Genomic DNA, 19,880 nt, shown 5'->3' on the forward strand with positions numbered 1-19,880 from the left:
GACTTATGAGGAGGATTTAAATTCCTGAAGTGAATAAACAAGATAGATTATTCCAAGTGTCTTTTCCTTCAAAATGGATATTGCACTAGAATAAATAGGATAAAGCGGAGCCTGGTTCCAGAAAATGGAAAAGAAAATTCCAAACATTCTTAAGTAATACAGAGGTGTCATCTTATTAAATACATTTTCAAGGTAAGCTGGGTCATACAAAGTTACCCATTCTGAACAAAGAATAATTTTCTACTGTGGATTCTACATTTCTACCATTTTCTATGAATTAAGGTGTGCCTGTTTAGGATAAAGGGTAGTTCTGTTTCTAAAATGAACTCCTTTTCTGTTACAATTTTATGTATTTCATCAAGTAGCTTGGGAGTACCAAGGTGAATTTTCATAAAGTATTGGTCGTAACATAACAGAATCTAGCAAATTCCTATCTGGACATGTAGTTGAAAATAACAAGTAGCTGGGGTTGTGATTTCATCTTTTGAAAATGGGGTCACATTTGATTTGCTGGTTGATTGTGGGGTTGCACTGTAAAAGAAGGTTAAGAAGTTAAGATTTTGATGATCAGTCTAATGACGATTGGTGTTTGGACTCTCGTTAAGGACATTTGCAAACTTCTTTCGTAGACCTTTTAAAGAAGGACATCTCATGAGCTCAATCTGCAAAAATTCTAAGCTCGTTTGAAAGATGAGGCGCACACACACACACACAAACAAAAAATCTAATTCTAACATTACAGTGGCCTCCTATAGTTTTATTTTATTGCCCTTTCTTACATGAATACTGTATTATCTCAAACTCTTAAAAGCATTTTATACAATTTTTACTTTTTAATTTTTCCCTAACATATATAAACCCACAGGATACAATCTCACTCCCTAACAGAGTTGGGCTGTATTAGAATACAAGTACCGCTGTTACGCATTCAGAATACAAAAGTACGTTTTCAGGATTCATCCTGCAGTATGTTTCTAAAGATGTATTCAGGAATTCAGTTACTTTATGAAATTTAATAATGAATAGTTTTAATATACATCTCCTAAAAAAATCATGTAGAGTTGACTCTCTGTATCGGTGGATTAAAACAACCTTGGATCAAAAAAAAAAATATATATCTCTATTATAAAAGAAAATCCTGAGATGATTTGAGACTATTGCCAAGAGATTTTTCAAGTCCCGTCCACCTCTCAGCCATTTGCAACGCCCACGGTTCTCTCACCTTCTCATTCTTGTGAATACTTTTGTCAGACACAGTTCCTGCTCTCTCAGCTCTTATAAATTTTTACGTTTTCCTCACTTTAAGCTCCCAAAAAGAAAAGACTTATGTCCAAATCTTATTGAAGAATTTCATCCCGAAGGGTTATCAACAGAAAAATGAGTACACAGGCAATCCTGGCACCAAGAAACGATGAAGTCAAACGTATTACAGTAATCCCTCGCTATATCGCGCTTCGACTTTCGCGGTTTCACTCTATCGCGGATTTTAAATGTTAGCATATCTAAATATATATCACAGATTTTTCTCTGGTTCGCGGATTTCTGCAGACAGTGGGTCTTTTAATTTATGCTACACGCTTCCTCAGTTTTTTTGCCCTGTTGATTTCATACAAGGGACGCTATTGGCGGATGGCTAAGAAGCTAACCAATCAGAGCATGTATTACATATTAACTAAAACTCCTCAATGCTATAAGATATGCATCCCACGCGGAGCTTGATTGTTTGCTTGTCTCTGCCTCTCTCTCACCCTCTCTGACATTCTCTGCGCCTGACGGAGGGGCTGTTTGCACAGAGGCTGTTTGCTTAAAAGATACTGACGCTCTTCTAAAAAAATGCCGCTTTATTGCGGTGCTCGGCATATTTAAAAGCACAAAAGCACACGTATTGATTTTTTGATTGTTGCTTTAATCTCGCTCTCTCTCTCGGCGTCTCTGCGCCTGACGGAGGAGATGTGAGCAAAGGGGCTGTTTGCACAGAGGCTGTTGCCGGCAAACTTAAAAGCACAAGTATTGATTTTTTGATTGTTTGCTTTTCTTTGCGAGCTCTCTCTCTCTCTCCCTCTGAAATTCTCTGCTCCTGAAGAGAAGAAGATCTATTTGCATTCTTTTAATTGTGAGAAAGAACTGTCATCTCTGTCTTGTCATGGAGGACAGTTTAAACTTTTGACTAAAGGGTGTTATTTCATGTCTAGAGGGCTCTAATAATGTTAACAGTGTGGGAGAGTTTATAAGGGCTTAAAATATATAAAAAATAACTACACAAACATATGGTTTCTACTTCGCTGATTTTCGTCTATCGCGGGGGGTTCTGGAACGCAACCCCCGCGATCGAGGAGGGATTACTGTAACACGAAAATTGTTGATCGGTTACATGGCAAATTGGTTAAATGTGTATCAATAGGCTATGCTGAAACAATTGATGGTGATGGTGTGGAAGATGAAAACATCAGCTTACAATATCCCATAGAATATCTACAACTGTTAACACGGTCCGATCTTCCACCGGCCGAATTACTTTTGAAAGAAGGATGTATCCAGAAGTACTTCCAGGATGAAGAAAACTCGACTTCTCCATCTGACCTGGAAGTGCTGGCAAGTCACGTGGACGGAAGGACAGAAGCTCTTCCGGGTCAAGGACTATTTAAAGGACTGCTAAAGACGAAGCAGGCAAGCCAGAGTTGGGAGGTAATAGACAATGCTTGTTGGGAGGTGTGGAGGAGAAAAGAGAAAGAGAATTATAGTGTTATTTGATTGTGTTATTGTGGCTGTGGTGCTTAGGGAGCACTGTGCAAAAAGAAAACGATTAAAAATACTTCTTGGTGCTTTAACCTGGTGTCCCGAGTGTCTGTCTGTTGGGTTTAAAGGGGCAACAGCGACCCCTAGAATTAATATTACATATCTTTGAACATTTCTGTTTGGTTCAGGTTTTTAGGATCATTCTTGGGAGGTTGGTATGGAACATGAAGAGGTCAGAATAGGTGCTGCTACAGGGAATTTGAGGAACTTGTCCATGTTCCTTGGCGTTCTTAGTAAAGCATGACGGGCGTAGTATTAACAGGTTGTCATGTGCTTGGAATGGGATTTGTTAAAGTTGTTTGCATGAGGAAAATGTCCCTTTAACTGAGTGAAGAACTGAAACTTGTAATCAGTAGCCCCGCAAAATATTAAAGCGTTGACTAAATTAAGCTTTTTTTTTTTTTTTAAACTTAACTTAATGGCCCATCTGAAGCACTGGTCTTGGAGTCACCCTCTGGCTTGGTCTGCTCGAGCCAAATCCCTATGTGAAGTACTGACGAGTGTTAGGCCATGCAGGCATCTCTCATAACTAGCGCTTAGGTGTAAGCTGCATACTTAGGGCACACAAGAGAAGGCCCTTCCATTATGAATCTACCGAGTCCTAGTCATCCCATGATAAAACCTCTCCTCTTCCATTATCTTTCTTTTGCCTAACATCATCACTCTTACAGCATTTACAACTAACAGAATTGGCTAACAGACATTTCTTACTTCCTCTCCTTTCTACTTCATTTCCATTCTGACAGTCCTTCACAAATGACAGTCTATTATTGGCTCGTCTCACATCCTCATCCCATGACAGGATAGTTATTTCAGGTCATGCCTCAACACCTTCTGATCTTATCTTTTCAGCTCCAGTAAAACCATGCACACCCTGCCTGGCTTTCTGCCAAAGCTTTGTCATAATTTATATATCTTAGTAATCTGGCACATTACTAAAAAGAATTCCCATTCCAAGAATTCAAGTACTTCCATGTTCTTCTGAAAGAAAAAAAATTTACCCAGTTGTTTACACTGCTGTTCACATAAAACAAACAGAAAAAAGGATTCTTCTCTGTTTACATGTTGCAGATTAACACGTATTGTTTCCTTGATGGTAAAGGGGTGCAGAATAGTTTAAAGTCATTTTTTTCATGGAAAATAAATATTGTGCCTAAAATCCCAGGGGACTTGTGTATGTAAATAATTATGATAAAAATGATAAATTTCTGGCACATTATCAGCAGCTTCAAGCCTTATCACATAAATCTATCTAGATTCACAATCAACATCTTTTAAGTCAAAGGATGTCAATGATTAAATAAAAACTTCAAATATGTACTTGTTACATCTCAACCCAATAAAAACACAAAAGAAAACTGTAAATCATTTGAATGAATTTCTCTAACTCCCCACACCAGGTGGAATGGCAGCACAGTAGTTAGCATCACCGTCTCAACCCTCCGGGACACTGTGTTGCAGTCCTGGGCCTGGTCGTTGTCTTTGTGGAGTTTGCATGTTCCCTCAGCGTATGTGTGGGGTTCTCTCCATGTTGTTCCACATTATAAATACACGCGTGTTAGGACTCATGTGGGTGTGCGCATGAAGGGGCCATACTAAGGCTTGAAGTGCTGCCTCAACTTCATTCCTGCCCTACCCTCCACTGCGACTCTGAATTGAATTAATCGGGTTTGAGATTGTACACTGAGTTTGGACCCCTTCACTTCCTGCACACTTTATTGTGCTGTGTTGACTTAACTTTAAATGGATAAATTTGCCATTTTTGGCCCATTGATCTACGCTCAGTAATCCATAATGACAAAGTGTAGACATGTTTTCAGAAAGGTTTTGGAAATTTATTAAAAATCAAAAACTGTCCTTGATTTAATTATTCAACCTTAATTCAGTACTTTGTAGAAGCCCCTTTGGGGCTGTGCACACCTTAGGCATTTTAACCCATTCTTCCTGACAGATGCCTTCTTCTTCTTCTTCTTGCTCTGATAGGGGTTGCCATAGTGGATCATCTTTGTCCTGTCCTCTTCATCTTGTTCTCTCACACCCATCACCTGCATGTTTTCTTTCACCGCATCCATAAACCTTCTGTTAGGCCTTCCTCTTTTCCTCTTGCCTCTATTCTTAGCATCCTTCTCCCAATATACCCACCATCTCTCCTCTGCACATGTACAAAACCTGGCAGATCCCCTCAAGGTCTGTTAAATTGGATAGGAAGCCATCTTCAGGTCTCTCCAAGGACACTCTACGTGGTTTAAAATCAGCTTTGGCTGGGCAAATCAAACCACTTGTCCCAAAGCCACTCTAGCATTGTCTTGGCTGTATGCTTAGTGCCATTGTCAGGCTCAAAGGGAAGCCATTGCCCCAGTCGGAGCTCTTGTGCAATCTGGAGCAGTTTTTCTTCTAGGACTTCTTTGTATTTGGCTGCCTTCACCCTTCCCTAAATTCTGGCCATTCTCCCTGTCCCTGCTGCTTAGAAGTATCTCCTTAGCATGATGCCTCCACCATGCTTCATGGTTGAAATTATATTAGGAAGCTGATGAGCAGTGGCTGGTCTTTGCCAGACAAAGTGTTTGGAGTTCTGTCCAAAGAATTCAATTTTTCTCTTATCAGATCAGAGGATCTTTTCCCTTCTGCTTTGAGAGTCCTTTAAAAGTCAGGTGCCTTTAACTCAAAAGTGACTTCCATTTAGCCACTCTGCCATAAACACCCGATTGATGGAGTGCTGCTGAGATGTCATCCATCTGAAAAGCTGAGCTGAGAACTTGTGAAGCTCTGTTACAGAGACCATCGGCTTTGTGGTCACTCCCTGACCAAGGCCCTTCTTTCCCAGTTACTCAGTTTGGCCAGATGGACAACTTTTGGAAGAGGCCTGGTGGTTTCAAATATTTCACAATTATGGAAGCTACTGAAGCTCCTTGGGGCCACTCAGAGCTTTAGAAATGGTTTTAACCCCCTCGCTCTGATCTGTGCTTCACTGCAATTTGATCACGGATGTCTACAGAGAGTTCCTTGGACTTCATGGATTGTTTTCTGTCCTGACATGCAGTGTAATTTGTGAACCTTAAATACACAGCTAAATGTGCATCATTTTCTAACTCGCTTGACCCAGTAGAGAGTCATGGGGGCAGTGGAGCCTATCCCAGCTAGTACAGTGTGCAAGACAGGAACAAACCCTGGACAGGACAATCACACACTGGGGCCAATTATAGCGTCACCAATTCACTTATTCTACATGTCATTGGACAGTGGGAGGAAAACCATGGAGACACGGGGAGAACATGCAAAACCCACACAGGAAGATGCAATACATGGTCTCCTTACAGTGGCCACAACTGTGCCACCATGCCATGACTTTAAAGTCACAGTGCTTATGGGCAACTTCAGAACACAGCAAGAGAGAAAAGAAGGGGAAGTTAAACTCACATTAAAATTGTACGCCTTACAACATGGTTTAAATAGAAATAAGAGTATTATGACCAGATAAGAGGATTGTTTACATCTCTTGGACTGACTCAGACAACCTGACTACAGACTCACATTCTATTGAAGAACTCATCAGAAACTCCAAAAGACTTTATTGGACAAGTTATCTCATCAAAAGATCTTGACTAATCATTGTTCTCCTCTCTTGCTTAATGAATCTATTAATTTTTTACAATTAAAATGTCTCACTTAAAGGTTTTCCAATGTTGTATCTGTCCTGGTGTCCATATAAACACAGGGAACTCCTGTTTCTGTCATACATTTTGCCCGCAGAAGGGGCCCGAGTTTGCTCAAAAGCTTGCAAATTGTAATCTCTTTAGTTAGCTAATAAAAGGGGTGATTTTGTTTGACTTCTCACTACATTCATAATGACTAACACGGTACAACACTTTAGTACTATAAATCTGTCCAATTAATTTAAATTTGCCAGATGTGGACTCCAATCAAGTTCTAGACACATCTCAAAAGTGAATCAAAGCAAACCAAACAAGCCTGACCATCATTTGGAGTGCCACAATCAAAGGGTCTCAATACTTACTATATAAATGAGAGATTTCAGTTTTTGAGTTTGAAGATATTCGCAGACCTTTCTGAAAACCTGTTTTTCAATTTTTCCTTATGGGTTATTGTGTGTCGACTGATGGGCATAAATGGCAAATTTATCCACTTAAAATGAAATGTATAGCACAGTAAAGTGTGCAGAACGTGGAGGGGTCTGCATACTTTGTGAAGGTACTGTATGTTATGGTAGGTTGACTCAGAGATTGTATATTAGCACAGCGATCATTTTCAATCATATAATAAAACGTCATTGTACTTGTAACACGAATAGAGATGTCACTTTGACAATGATTGTCACCTTTCCAGATTCTGGACAACACACACACACACACACTTTAATAATACTTTTGTTAAGTAAAGAATGAAGGACAGACTAGAAAGCAGGCACCTAGATAATACAATTAGTAGCTGGCAGCTCCACTGGCTCTGCTTTCAGCAAAGCTGCACCGGCCCCATACTCACCATTAAACAATGGAAGAGTTAGGTAAAGGTGCTGCATTGTTTGTTAGGAGGTTTCTGACTATTCATTTACATTTACTTATTTGGCTCATACTTTTATCCAAGGCGACTTACAACATTTATGATATAATTGTTTCCATTTCTTTTACCTTTCCAATTGGAGCACAGGTAGGTTAAGTGACTTGCTCGTGATCACCCAGTGGTGTCAGGAGTGGGAATTGAACTCACAGTCTCAGGATTTCAAGTCCAAAGCCTTAACCACGACACCACACTGTCTGCGAGGGGCTGTGGTGGTGTGGTAGTGTGGCCGGAGCAGTTCCTGGACGCTGCGTTAGGTGGGCGTTTCCTTGCTTATGTGCACTAGTGAGGAATTGTCCACATCTGTAATTGAACCCAGGAGCTGCTAATCACCATCACCTGAGCCACGTGCCCGGAATAAATAGGAGAAGCGCGAGGTGGAAGGAGGGGAAAACGGTAAAAGAAAGGAAGAGGCAGAGAGCAAGAGCAGCACTGGGGAAAAAGAGTGGACGAGCCAGCGCTCTGTGAAAGAGAGAGGTCAGCATGGTCAGGGGACCCAGGTGGAGCGAGTGATCGTCTCACGTGGGACAGGACTGTGCCCACTGAGTTAATAGAGTGGGTAGATTGGGAGAAAAGTCCGCCCTAGGGATCTGAGGGATGACTTAGAGTGCAAGAAGGAATACGGGAGGACAACTGACCCAGAGCGGTCAGGCATATGGCGGCAGAGGCAGCCATGACGGGGGTCGGTAGAATGAGGACTGCGGTGGCTGAAGTCTCTCCTGCTGAATATACCTTGGGTGAGCTGGAGAGACCGGGAAGGAGCAAAGCTTGGCTGGCGTGACCCCAATGTTGTCAATAGGATTTTAATCTCGTTTTAGCCTTGATTTAAACGTCTGGGATTTTTACCATGTTTTTATGGATTATTTATTTAATAACGTTGTGAACACTGCACTATTTCTTTGAACACTTTTGTTTTTGGTTTTGACATTTTAAATTAAAGCACTTTTGCACCATCTCTTTGTTTCGTTGTGGCCTCACTGTCCAGCTCATCTGGTTACATTACTGACAGTGTCAGGTTCGAGAGCTCCCCAGAAGCCAGTTGGGAGCATGGAGCAGAACCTTCATCATCACAAGGACACATGACATCAACCCTTATGCCTTCCTAATAGTAAAAGCTGTCTCTTTGTTGCTAATAGTCCGCTTTGTAGACGATACACATCAAAGTCTTAATCTTAGATTAATTAAAAAGAAGTATGAAACTGATCATTATATCTATGATTATGTTACTTTGTTCAAATACTTTTGAACCCCTGAAAATGAGGGGGCCATGTATAAAAATGCTTGTCTCTTTTAAAAGGCTTAAACAATGATTTTATTAAACGCCTTAAATTAAAACTGCAAGTCTACACTTCAATCCCATCTTGATTGCTAAATTTCAAATCCATTGTGGTGGCACCCAGAGTCAGAATTATGAAAATTCTATCACTGTCCAAATACTTATGGACTTAACCGTACACTGAAGCACATTCATCTGTAAGTTGTGAACTCTTCTCTTTTAAAACTATTATGATACTGTACCGCTATACATTCATTTTGATGTGTTAATTCATTAAGTCATATGTGCTGCTTTTTTATTTTTTTAATTGCCTTTTTCTTTCTTACCTGGACACCAAGGATTAAAGAGTAGGATGAAGTCCCCAAGAGGAACACTGCGGTTCTGCTTAAATGACAGAGAGTAGCGGCCAATACAAGCATTTGGAGGGGAGGAGATTGACAGCGACAAAGAATATTCATCATGGTCGGACGCTACCACGCTCCAGGAGTTCTCGACTGGTGATTCTGACAAGACAAATTCTGCCTTTGTTTTAGATGATTCGTTGGCACAGGGTCCTATAAAATAAAAAAAATAAAAAATGAATGCAACTCAAACAAACTCAAGCAATATATACTGTATACAGTCTGATTTCAACAAAATATACCAAATCATGTAACAGAAGTAAAAAGACACCCTGCTATTTAAATACTACTTGCCTGAACAGGGGCTACCTAGATAGGACGATTTGCTCTGGTATTGTGAATTTACTTCTTGAATCGCTTCATCAGCCACGTAATATAGGAGTACAGTGGATTCAGAAAGGACTCAGGCCCCTTCAGTTTCTGCCCACTTAGTTGTGTTAAAAGGATCCCAAGCTGTTTCAGAGTGTGGTGGGTGCAGCAACGCGCTGTACCAGTACATGCTCCCCAACCTAATCTGACCTGATAGTTGTATGAAAAGGACTACTGACCGATATGTTAAATAACAACTTAATAATCAACATCTCCAAAAAAAATGAGCAGTTAGCTCAGGTTGACCAGCCTGTGGCCACATTTAGGGCAATGGCCTCAAGTCTGGAAACCGCTGCTATAAAAGTTGCTCTTGGTAGAATGGCGGCACAGAGATAAGCACAGCAGCCTCACAGTTTTGGTGAGCAGTGTTCAGTTGTTGTTGTTCAGAAGTTGCAGAATAACAGCAAGAAGGAAGTGTGGGATGGGATGAAGATCATCACTGGCTGCAGCTCGAAGCAGAGTGCCACCATTGAGCGAGACATGGAGAGAGCAAACCAGATGAGCAACTTCTTCGACAGGTTTGACCACCCAAACCCACTCTCACCTCAGAGTACTGCACTCTCCACCCATCCTTCTGCTGATACCAGCAAAGGAAAGAGTTTCCCCCAACCCACAATTACAGCATCCCAGGTAAGCAGAGAGCTGAGGAGACTTTATGCCAGCAAAGCAGCGGGTCCAGATGGAGTATCGCCACAACTGCTAAAGGCCTGTGCGTTGGAGCTGGGGAGTCCTCTACTGCACATCTTCAACCTGAGCCTGGAATAGGGGAGAGTCCCGAGGCTTTGGAAAACATCTTGTATCACCCCAGTCCCAAAGGTATCAAATCCTAGTGAGCCAAACGACTTCCGGCCTGTCACTCTGACGTCACATGTGATGAAGACCATGGAGCGGCTGCTGCGTCACCACCTGAGGCCACAAGTCCGCCACGCCCTCAACCCTCTGCAGTTTGCATACCAGGAGAAGGTGGGAACGGAGGATGCCATCATCTATATGCTATACCGATCCCTGTCCCACTTGGACAGAGGCAGTGGTGCTGTAAGAATTATGCTTCTGGACTTCTCTAGCACCTTCAACACCATCCAACCTCTGCTCCTTAGGGGCAAGCTGACAGAGATGGGAGTAGATTCATACCTGGTAGCATGGATCGTGGACTATCTTACATACAGACCTCAGTATGTGCGTCTTGGGAACTGCAGGTCTGACATTGTGTTCAGCAATACAGGGGCGCCGCAGGGGACTGTACTTTCTCCAGTCCTGTTCAGCCAACATACATCAGACTTCCAATACGATTCGGAGTCCTGTCACGTGCAAAAGTTCGCTGATGACACTGCTATTGTGGGCTGCATCAGGAGTGGGCAGGAGGAGGAGTATAGGAACCTAATCAAGGACTTTGTTAAATGGTGCGACTCAAGCCACCTACAACTGAACACCAGCAAAACCAAGAAGCGGATGGTGGATTTTAGGAGGCCCAGGCCCTTCATGGACCCCGCGATCATCAGAGGTCACTGTGTGCAGAGGGTACAAACCTAGAAATACCTGGGAGTGCAGCAGGATGATAAACTGGACTGGACTGCCAATACTGATGCTCTGTGTAAGAAAGGACAGAGTCGACTATACTTCTTTAGAAGGCTGGCGTCCTTCAAAATCTGCAGTAACATCTGCGCCCTCTTCTACACGGTGGGGTGCTGGGGAGGCAGCATAAAGAAGAGGGACACCTCAGGCCTGGACAAACTGGTGAGGAAGGCAGGCTCTATTGTAGGCATGGAGCTGGACAGTTTGACATCCATGGCAGAGCGACGGGCGCTGAGCAGGCTCCTGTCAATCATGGAGAATCCACTGCATCCACTGAACAAGATCATCTCCGGACAGAGGAGCAGCTTCAGCGACAGACTGCTGTCACCATCCTGCTCCACTGACAGACTGAGGAGATCGTTCCTCCTCCACACCTCCACACTATGCGACTCTTCAATTCCACCTGGGGGGGTAAACGTTAATATTATACAAAATTATTGTCTGTCTGTTATACCTTCATTGTTATTACTCTTTAATTTAATATTGTTCTTTATCAGTATGCTGCTGGAGTATGTGAATTTCCCCTTGGGATTAATAAAGTATCTATCTATCTATCTATCTGATGCTAATGTGGAGCTGCCATATTCTCATCTTTCTCCAGGTACTCGTGTTTCTTTGTATATCCCAATGATCTGCTTTTTAGGTTAGGTGTGTGCCCGAGTGTGTCTGGCCGTTCAGGTTATCTTCCTGCTTTGCATTTGACGTTGCTGGCATTGCCCACAGCATTCTGTGTGGAAAAAATATGATTCAGAAAACACATGGATGGGTGGAAAAAGATAAATATTATCTATAATTGGAATTATTTTTTTTATTGCATTGCTAAGGTCATGATAGACCCTTGTTTGGCTTTAGTGTTAATATGGCTTGGTTATAACAATACAAGTATGTCATTTGTTATTATTGGCTTGGTATAAAAATAAACACATACACATTGACATCATTTTTTGATTTGGCTAGTTAGTGTTAACAATGCCTTGAAATAATAAACAATATATATAATATGAATAAATGTGGGTGTGTGCTTGAGTGTCCCTGTAAACACCCAAAGCAGTTTAATAAGCAAGTCCTGAAAATGAAGGGAGGTCCATTACTTACTCCATTGTAATTATTAACATACTTTAACGTTTTCAGACCTGCTTACTCCAGCTGAAGTTCAAAGCACATTCTTATCATTTATAGATCTGATATGGAATCCCTCTGCTGTTCCCGTTCATGTGGTCTTTTCATTTTCTATCCATGTTATTGAGCTTTTCCTTTAGTTTCTTTGGTTTCTTCCCACAATACAGAAATGTGCTTGTAAAGCTTAAATAACCTTCTACAACAAAATAAGGGTGTGCATGAAACACCAAGTTCCACCACATTGTTTTTATCCAAAAGCTCATTGACGGACAATGAGGTTTGCGCAGGTGTGTGGTGATGGTGGTAAAAAAGTTAGTGTATGTGTCCCTCTCTCCAGATATTTTTTCCTGATGCTTTTCCATAGACACCTCAGCAGTTCAGTGTAATGTCACTGATATCTTTACATGGGGAACAAACTCTTTATGAACAAGCCCGTTAATGTTGAAAAATGCAACCATTACGATCTCTTGAAAATCTGCATAAAAAAAAAAATCACTAAAGTCCTTTGCACAATTGTTGAATAAGTGGTAGCAATATGCCCTCGATCAACGTAGCTTGATGCCACTTGGTGAACTGATTAACCAGACTGTAGGCACATGATACCTAGAAGCAGATTCAAGAACTGCATCCTATTCCTATGCTTGAAGCGGTTGGTCCTTACTCCTTAAGTACTCGACAGGAGTGACCTTGTCCTGTGAGCATCATCCATTCACTCCACCTGACCGCTTACCTCCATTCTACTGTATCAGCTGTGCCCTGATCCTGGCCCTCCTCTTCTCATTTTTTAATTTCCAGTCTCTTTGTGTCTCTTTTCCTCCTGTTCAATCTTTCTCTCTGAATCTGCATACTCAGGCTCCTTTTATACTATAGTGGGTACAGGTGCTTGAATTACAAAACCCAGACGGCCAATGAGGAACAGGCTGGGCTGACTGCTGTGCATGTTAATATGCAAATCAGCATTTCCTATTTAAACACCCCAGAGTTGCCCAGCCATGCTACCGTGTACACCTACGCCCCCTTGAGCCTGAAATAAATAAAACAACTTGGACCACCATGGACTTCTATCTCACCACAGCTCCCCCTGTCTGCCTATCTGTCATGCTTTAAGGAAAAGGCAGGAACTTTTTCTTGTAAATGAGGACCCAGAGATGAAATATAAAACCAAACGAAAGTTTGTAGCCAGTAAAATCAGTTCTATCCATTACCTGTGGCTGACGGCTGGGGTGCCATGCCCAGCCGAGAGGCCTAGAAGGGCCGGGAGAGGGACTGTACCTCCCCTGGGCCACAAGAGGGCAGCTGCCCTGGTCTGTAGGGGGGAGCCCGGATGTTTGTGGAGCCCTGGAGGTCACCACTTCTACCACACCTGGAAGTGCTGCCAGAAGGAATTCCAGGGACACCCGGAGTGCTTCCAGGTTGCTCATGCGGCACTTCCGCCACACCAGGAAGTGCCGCCGGAAGACCATCACAGAACACTTGGAGTACATCGGGGTGATTATAAAAGAGGCCGCCTTCTTCCAGTTGAGAGCGGGAGTCGGGAAGAGGAAGAAAGCTTGGGAGGAGAGGAGTAAAGGCGGCAGGAATGCAAAGAGTAAAGGAATAAAGGGACTTTGGGCCGACTAAAGCATTGTGTCGGGTGGTGTTAAAGGAAATTGTAATAAACGTATGTATTTCTGGACATTTGGTGTCTGTCTGTGCCCAGGGGCTGTCTTTCCACACACCCCAGAGTTGACAAGCCATGATACCGTGTACACCTACGTCCCCTTGAGCCTGAAATAAATAAAACAACTCAGACTGCCAAGAACTTCTATCTCACCACAGCTTCTCCTGGCTGCCTATGTGTCATGCTTTAAGGAAAAGGAAGGAATGTTTTCTTGTAAATGAGGACCCAGAGATGAAATGTAAATCAAAAACCAAGTGAAAGTTTGTAGCCTGTAAAATGAGTTCTATCCATTACCAAAGCCTAAGCTGAAACCATAATTCAAAGTGAGAGTCTTGTAATCGAAAAGCAAACAAAAATACATGTAAAGAATTTTTATTCAATCTCTGATCACCCAGAAGTGAACCGCAGTGCCCTTGATGAAGATGCACACCGTGCATTCCCGCTCACTAACATTGGCAAACAGAAGACACAAAAGTACACAAAATGATGACGTCCTACAAAAACAAAACCTTGTAAGTGTGAAAAAGTTTTTTAATATGCAGGATTAGATTCAGTGTGAATCAAACTCATTAGAACAAAAAAGAAACCAAATTATAATCAAAACACTGGGAATGTTGATGTGATCGCATCTATAATGGCTGTATAATGAGATACGATTTCTCTCATATGTCACATTTTGACAGGCTCAATGAGATACAAGTTAACTCGCACCTCGCATTCAAAGTGTTCAGATCCCAACATGGGGATTCCCCCTTGTTACATGAGAACTATGAAATGGTTACCTGTCTCCACAACAAGGCTAAAGGTGCTGACACCAGGCTCAAACTGTCCAGAATGAAGGTGCAGTGTGATGGTGAAGGCCTGGCCTCTCCTCACTATGAGCCGGTCTGTGCCGTTGAGGTCTGTGTGGTGGTTGGCGTTATTCACTTCACATTGCAGGTCACATCGGCTAATCTCCAGATCTGTAAAGGAAGAAGAAAAAAAAATGTTGACAATTCTTAATAGTTTAAATTGTGATAACATTGGTAGATTTAAAATAATTACACAAGTGAATGGTAGTACATGGCACAGTGCCCCATAAACGCTGCTGTGTCATGGATCCAGCACTCTGGGTTTGACTTTAATACTCAGTTGTTGTCTATGTGGAGCTTGCACCTTCTCCCTGTCACTTCCAGATCCCAAAGATTAGGTCAATTGGTGGTTCTTGGGGAGAAGGAGTTTGCACACTAGTGGGACTGAGACCGACTAGCTCTTGCTTTGCACCCTCCGCCCACACAAAACCCTAAATCTGATAATATACAGTATTATGATATGGTATGTAATGTTGCCTAAGGGATGGGTTATGCTGCCAGTTAAGAAGATAAAACATAGATGTAATACACCTGCATTTTACATACGAAAAACTGACTCTAAGGAACAGCATTATGGGCAACTTAAGGTGTACTGTATATTATATTTACAGCTGCTTTTGCTGATGAAACTATGATTTGAGCCGATGCATGTTCTTCGTGTTATGATATATAAAATCTCCATAGACTGAAGGGTAGATACTCATCATTTATCTATTTCATTTTGATGATCTTGGAGTATTAAGCACTATGAGAGGGTGATGGAAGTGATGAGCCTGAACAATTGAAGAAACAAAGCAAAACACCAGTAAAACCAAACAATGCCTGTGAACAATAATGGACATTGTTTACAATGCCAATCAAATTAAATATTTGTCTTGGTTGTGCAGTCATTAAGTTTTTAACATCAGTGGGATAGCATGAAGATGGCCTGTCAATTTAGTTACTGAGCTAAACTGGAATAACTGTGTAAAAATGAAACCACAACAAGTAAAAATAAACCTTGCTATCAAATCCTAATGACAGACAAGAATTGAAGTAAAACAAAACGGGCAAAACTGAACGAAACTTGCAAGGTCACAATAGCAAAAAATTCTTTTAAGTATTTTTTATTACGAGGTACGAATCTGCAGATTGGATAACAAAAGGAACCCCAATCTGACCTTTTATCCTATCATGCTGATTACCTGATCCAAGAAGCCACACAACTAGCAATAAAGGAAGTAGTGCCAATAATGGCTATCAAAATGGCAGCAATAGAAGGACCATTCAAAACGTTAGAAGATACGAAAAAACTATTTCATGTGAAACCTAATCATGATGAGAGATAGCTCTTTGGATTGGAGAAGTGACAAGTTCTGGAAGACAGACAGAGCGTGGCATCTTAGTTCCAAAGGCGAAGAGCTTGTATACAGACTTTACCTTATTCTGTCATTCTGAGTGTCTGCCACAGGTCACAACCAACTTATAATTAGCTCCACCCCTTCTACAAACTTGACCCTGATGAACTTTGTTGAGTACTTTTCCAGAAAATCAGTGACCTTATTGCAGTGCCTTGCTGGCGGGATTACTTGTATAAACATGTCTTTTTTTATGTTAACATCTCTTTGGTTGGACATACTGTATCTTTGCTGGAAAGAATTTTGGAGAGTGGGGTCATCCCATTGAAAATAAGCAGCTGCACAAGTAAATGTAAACTATTTTTTCAAAGTCTGTCAATTCAAATGTATACTTCAGGGGAGCAGCTCGGAACCCATTAAGTTTAAGCTTACGCAGTTTCTCGAAGCTCATCTCGTCTACCTCTCTCCTTACCTTTTGGCTCCTAGTAAAAAAACAACTACAGTCACAGCCATCACAACATCACCAGAGTTTCAAAAGTGCCCCTTGCTAACTCTTTGAGCTGTTCACCTTCTTTGACCTTTGCTGAACTTTATCCTTCCATGTCACACCTCACTGTGCACACCAGACTTGATCAAGTCTCTTTTTTCCCCGTTCAGGACACTGCACCCCTCTTTTGTCATCCATCCACCCTACTGGTTAATGGTTGCTTTGGACAGTCAATCGCTTCTGCTCTGTCCTTCATTAGCATAAAGCCCACTTTCAGTGCAGCGCAGAGCATGAATGTTAGCATAATATTAATAAATATTGACAAAAAAAAATACAGGGTGGCTATTTTTGCTTTCTATAATCTCACCAAAATTTCAGTCAAAACATTTTTGACCATTCAAGTGGATTGACTGGCATCCCGAGTAGGAGTGAAGGTGGTTCCTTGCCTGAATGGGAAGCCATAATGGATGAAAAGGGGGAGATTGTCTGTCCAGAACAATTCCTTCCACAGTATGCTATATGACAGCAACCTAAGTGGGCATCACGGGCTGCTGCAGAAAGGAGGAGTATTTATTTTAAGGAGGTTTCACCTTTAAGGAAGTTCTACCTAAATGCAAGACGGTGGTACTGGAAGTGCTCTCACGTCATGTATATAAGATCTCACTTATCAGGAAGTGGAGGGTGACACTCACTTAGAGGAGCAGCAGGAGGGGAAAGAGTGATATATCATCTGGCGCTGTAGAACTGGATCTTGCTCATTTGTGAAAGTACGGTGTTTAACAAACAAATCCTTTGTTTGAACCTGTGACAGTGTTGGATATGTTGATATCTGGAGTTTGGGGCTTGGTGGTGCTCCTACTGGTGACAATATATTTTATATATACAGTGGAACCTCAGTTCACAACCATAATTCTTTCCAAAACTCTGGTCGTAAACTGATTTGGTCGTGAACCGAAGTAATTTCCCCCATAGGATTGTATGTAAATACAAATAATCCATTCCAGACCGTACGAACTGTATGTAAATATGTATTTTTTTAAGCTCAAATATAGTTAATAATACCATAGAATGCACAGCGTAATAGTAAACTGAATGTAAAAACATTGAATAACACTGAGAAAACCTTGAACAACAGAGAAAACTAACACTGCAATAGTCCGCGCTATAGCGCTATGAACCGCTCGCTAAACACACTTTTTTTAATGAGTTTTAAGCACAGGGAAAAAAATGAACATTTGAAAAATCCGTAAAATAATAAACAACCAAGAAAAGTAACATTGCAACAATACGCGTGTGTGTGTGTGTGTGTGTGTCTGCGTCTCTCTCTCTCATGCATCTGTGCGTGTGTGTGTGTGACTGTCTCTCCTGCACACCTGTGTGTGTGTGTGTCTCTCTCTCTCTCTTTCTCGTGTGTGTGTCTCTCTCGTGTGTGCATGTGTGTGTGTGTGTGACTGTCCCTCCTGCACACCTGTGTGTGTGTCTCTCTCGTGTGAGTGTTGGTGTACGCGTGTGTGTGTGTGTGTGTCTCTCTCTCTCTCTCGTGTGTGTGTGTCTCTCTCTCTCTTTCTCGTGTGTGTGTCTCTCTCATGTGTGCATGTGTGTGTGTCTCTCTCGTGTGAGTGTTGGTGTGTGTGTGTGTGTGTGTGTGTGTGTCTCTCTCTCTCTTGTGTGTGTGTGTCTCTCTCTCTCTTTCTCGTGTGTGTGTCTCTCTCGTGTGTGTGTGTGTGTGTGGGTCTCTCTCTTGCGTGCGCCTCTGTGTCTCCTCTCTCGCTAGCAAGCTGCACAGGGAGAGACTGAACACGTGCGGAAATCATCGGCGCACACAAACCGAAAGGGAAACTGGCTTGTTCGTATACCGAGTGTGTGGTCGTGAACAGATGCAAATGTTTGGCGAACTTTTTGGTCGTAAACCGATTTGTACTTGTTCTGAGACGTTCGTGAACCGAGGTTCCACTGTATGTACATATATATTTTATTATATTAAAATATATATTGTAACCAGATATAATGTGACCACAAGAGGGAGCCAGACAGCCCTGAACCACAGACTCAGCAAAACACCACACGTTAATAGAATAAAATAAAGGATTTTTATTCTTCTCCCAGGCACCTTCTCACAATCCTCTCCCAATAATAAGCCACAAATTACACAATAAATGATCAATAATTGATAATTCTATTCTTTATCCCTCTTAGCCTCTTCTATGTTTTGTCTGGTGCCTCCTGACTCTACCATATGTGACTTGGGAATGCTTCCGGTGCCATTCTGTCTCCTCTAGGAAGTATTTCCAGGTCATAGATAAAGTAGGATGGTCCTCCCCTGACAGCGCCCTAAATTGACCCCAAGGGACCTCTACAGAGCTGCACTTCCGGACTTCTTCTCTCTGGCACCCTTGCAGGTGTCCCGACTGGGTTCTCATATGATGACCGCTCAAACCTAGCGCATGGGGGATAGACCCCATCCCAAGTTCCGGCTTCTGCTAGTCCACCCATTACTTTATACTGGCTGTGCACAGAATTATCTTTCCGCCCAACTGGCCAATCTGTACAACGTTCCTCTTGGGCCTCCTGTCCAGGTAATAACCTGTGCCCTCCCTGGCCAGAATGCCCATTCTTATTCCACAAGATAAAACATGACCAAGACTGTCTCACTCTTTCTTTGAGCATGGCATCTACAAGAAGAAGCACTTTCGAAGATACTGTGGCAAGGTAAACAATGGGCTTTTACAGGTAAGAGAACAGTGCTCTGTCTGTTTAAACCTATCCGGGAACTGGTTTGTAAATAAATGAAATCACTCTGGATGAAGAGTCAGTATTATTTTTAGGCTGGAAGATTCCACTCTCCTACAACACACTTAAGGTGTTTTCAGACTAAAAAAAAAAAAAATAGTGAAACTTCAGGAAGAAATGCAAACATTGCTAATGGAAACTCCATGCCATACTGGCAGTCTGTCTCAGTAAAATGTTGACAATAAGCAACCAAGCAAATCCGGTATGTTATGTCAAAATGAAGGTGACAAGAGTTCCTTCAACACTGCCGTGGTTTGGCCTATTGTTATTCACAGATTTCTGTTGTTCTTGGAACCAGGTAACTGTTGTCATTCCAGGTCAATTATTCACCTTTAAAGTCGGCCTCTGGCATCATAAATGAGAAGCTGCATGAAAGGGCAAGCAAAATTCCCTGTTTTAAATCATTTAAAAAGGCCTATTCATTGCAAACCTGTGCAACATCTTTAGAGTTAGGAAAAATAATCTATTATAATTTAAAAATTTTGTACAATCATTATTAAAAGGATGTCAAATTCTGTCCACAGGATAAAAATCAGGTAATGCTCAGCTCCTGATGGTAACAGAATTGTAAAAGTAAACCCTTCAGTTGTTTCCTGAAGTTGACATTGGGGTCTCTGATAGGTTTGATTAGTTCATTTCAGTGTTTG

General features: G+C 41.8%; 1 protein-coding gene across 1 annotated transcript in view; it reads right to left on the reverse strand.

Moving 5' to 3' along the window:
• Positions 1 to 19,880, reverse strand: part of LOC120515154 (protein-glutamine gamma-glutamyltransferase 2-like) — a 122,176-nt gene that overhangs the window by 44,783 nt on the left and 57,513 nt on the right. The window contains exons 2-3 of the mRNA XM_039735908.1: positions 14,551 to 14,730; positions 8,974 to 9,201 (exon numbers count right to left, since the gene is read on the reverse strand). Of these exons, the coding sequence (XP_039591842.1) occupies positions 8,974 to 9,201; positions 14,551 to 14,730 (408 nt within the window). The remainder of the gene's footprint in view (positions 1 to 8,973; positions 9,202 to 14,550; positions 14,731 to 19,880) is intronic.

Source organism: Polypterus senegalus, chromosome 14 (assembly GCF_016835505.1).
Source record: "Polypterus senegalus isolate Bchr_013 chromosome 14, ASM1683550v1, whole genome shotgun sequence".
Taxonomy (NCBI): Eukaryota; Metazoa; Chordata; class Cladistia; order Polypteriformes; family Polypteridae; genus Polypterus; species Polypterus senegalus.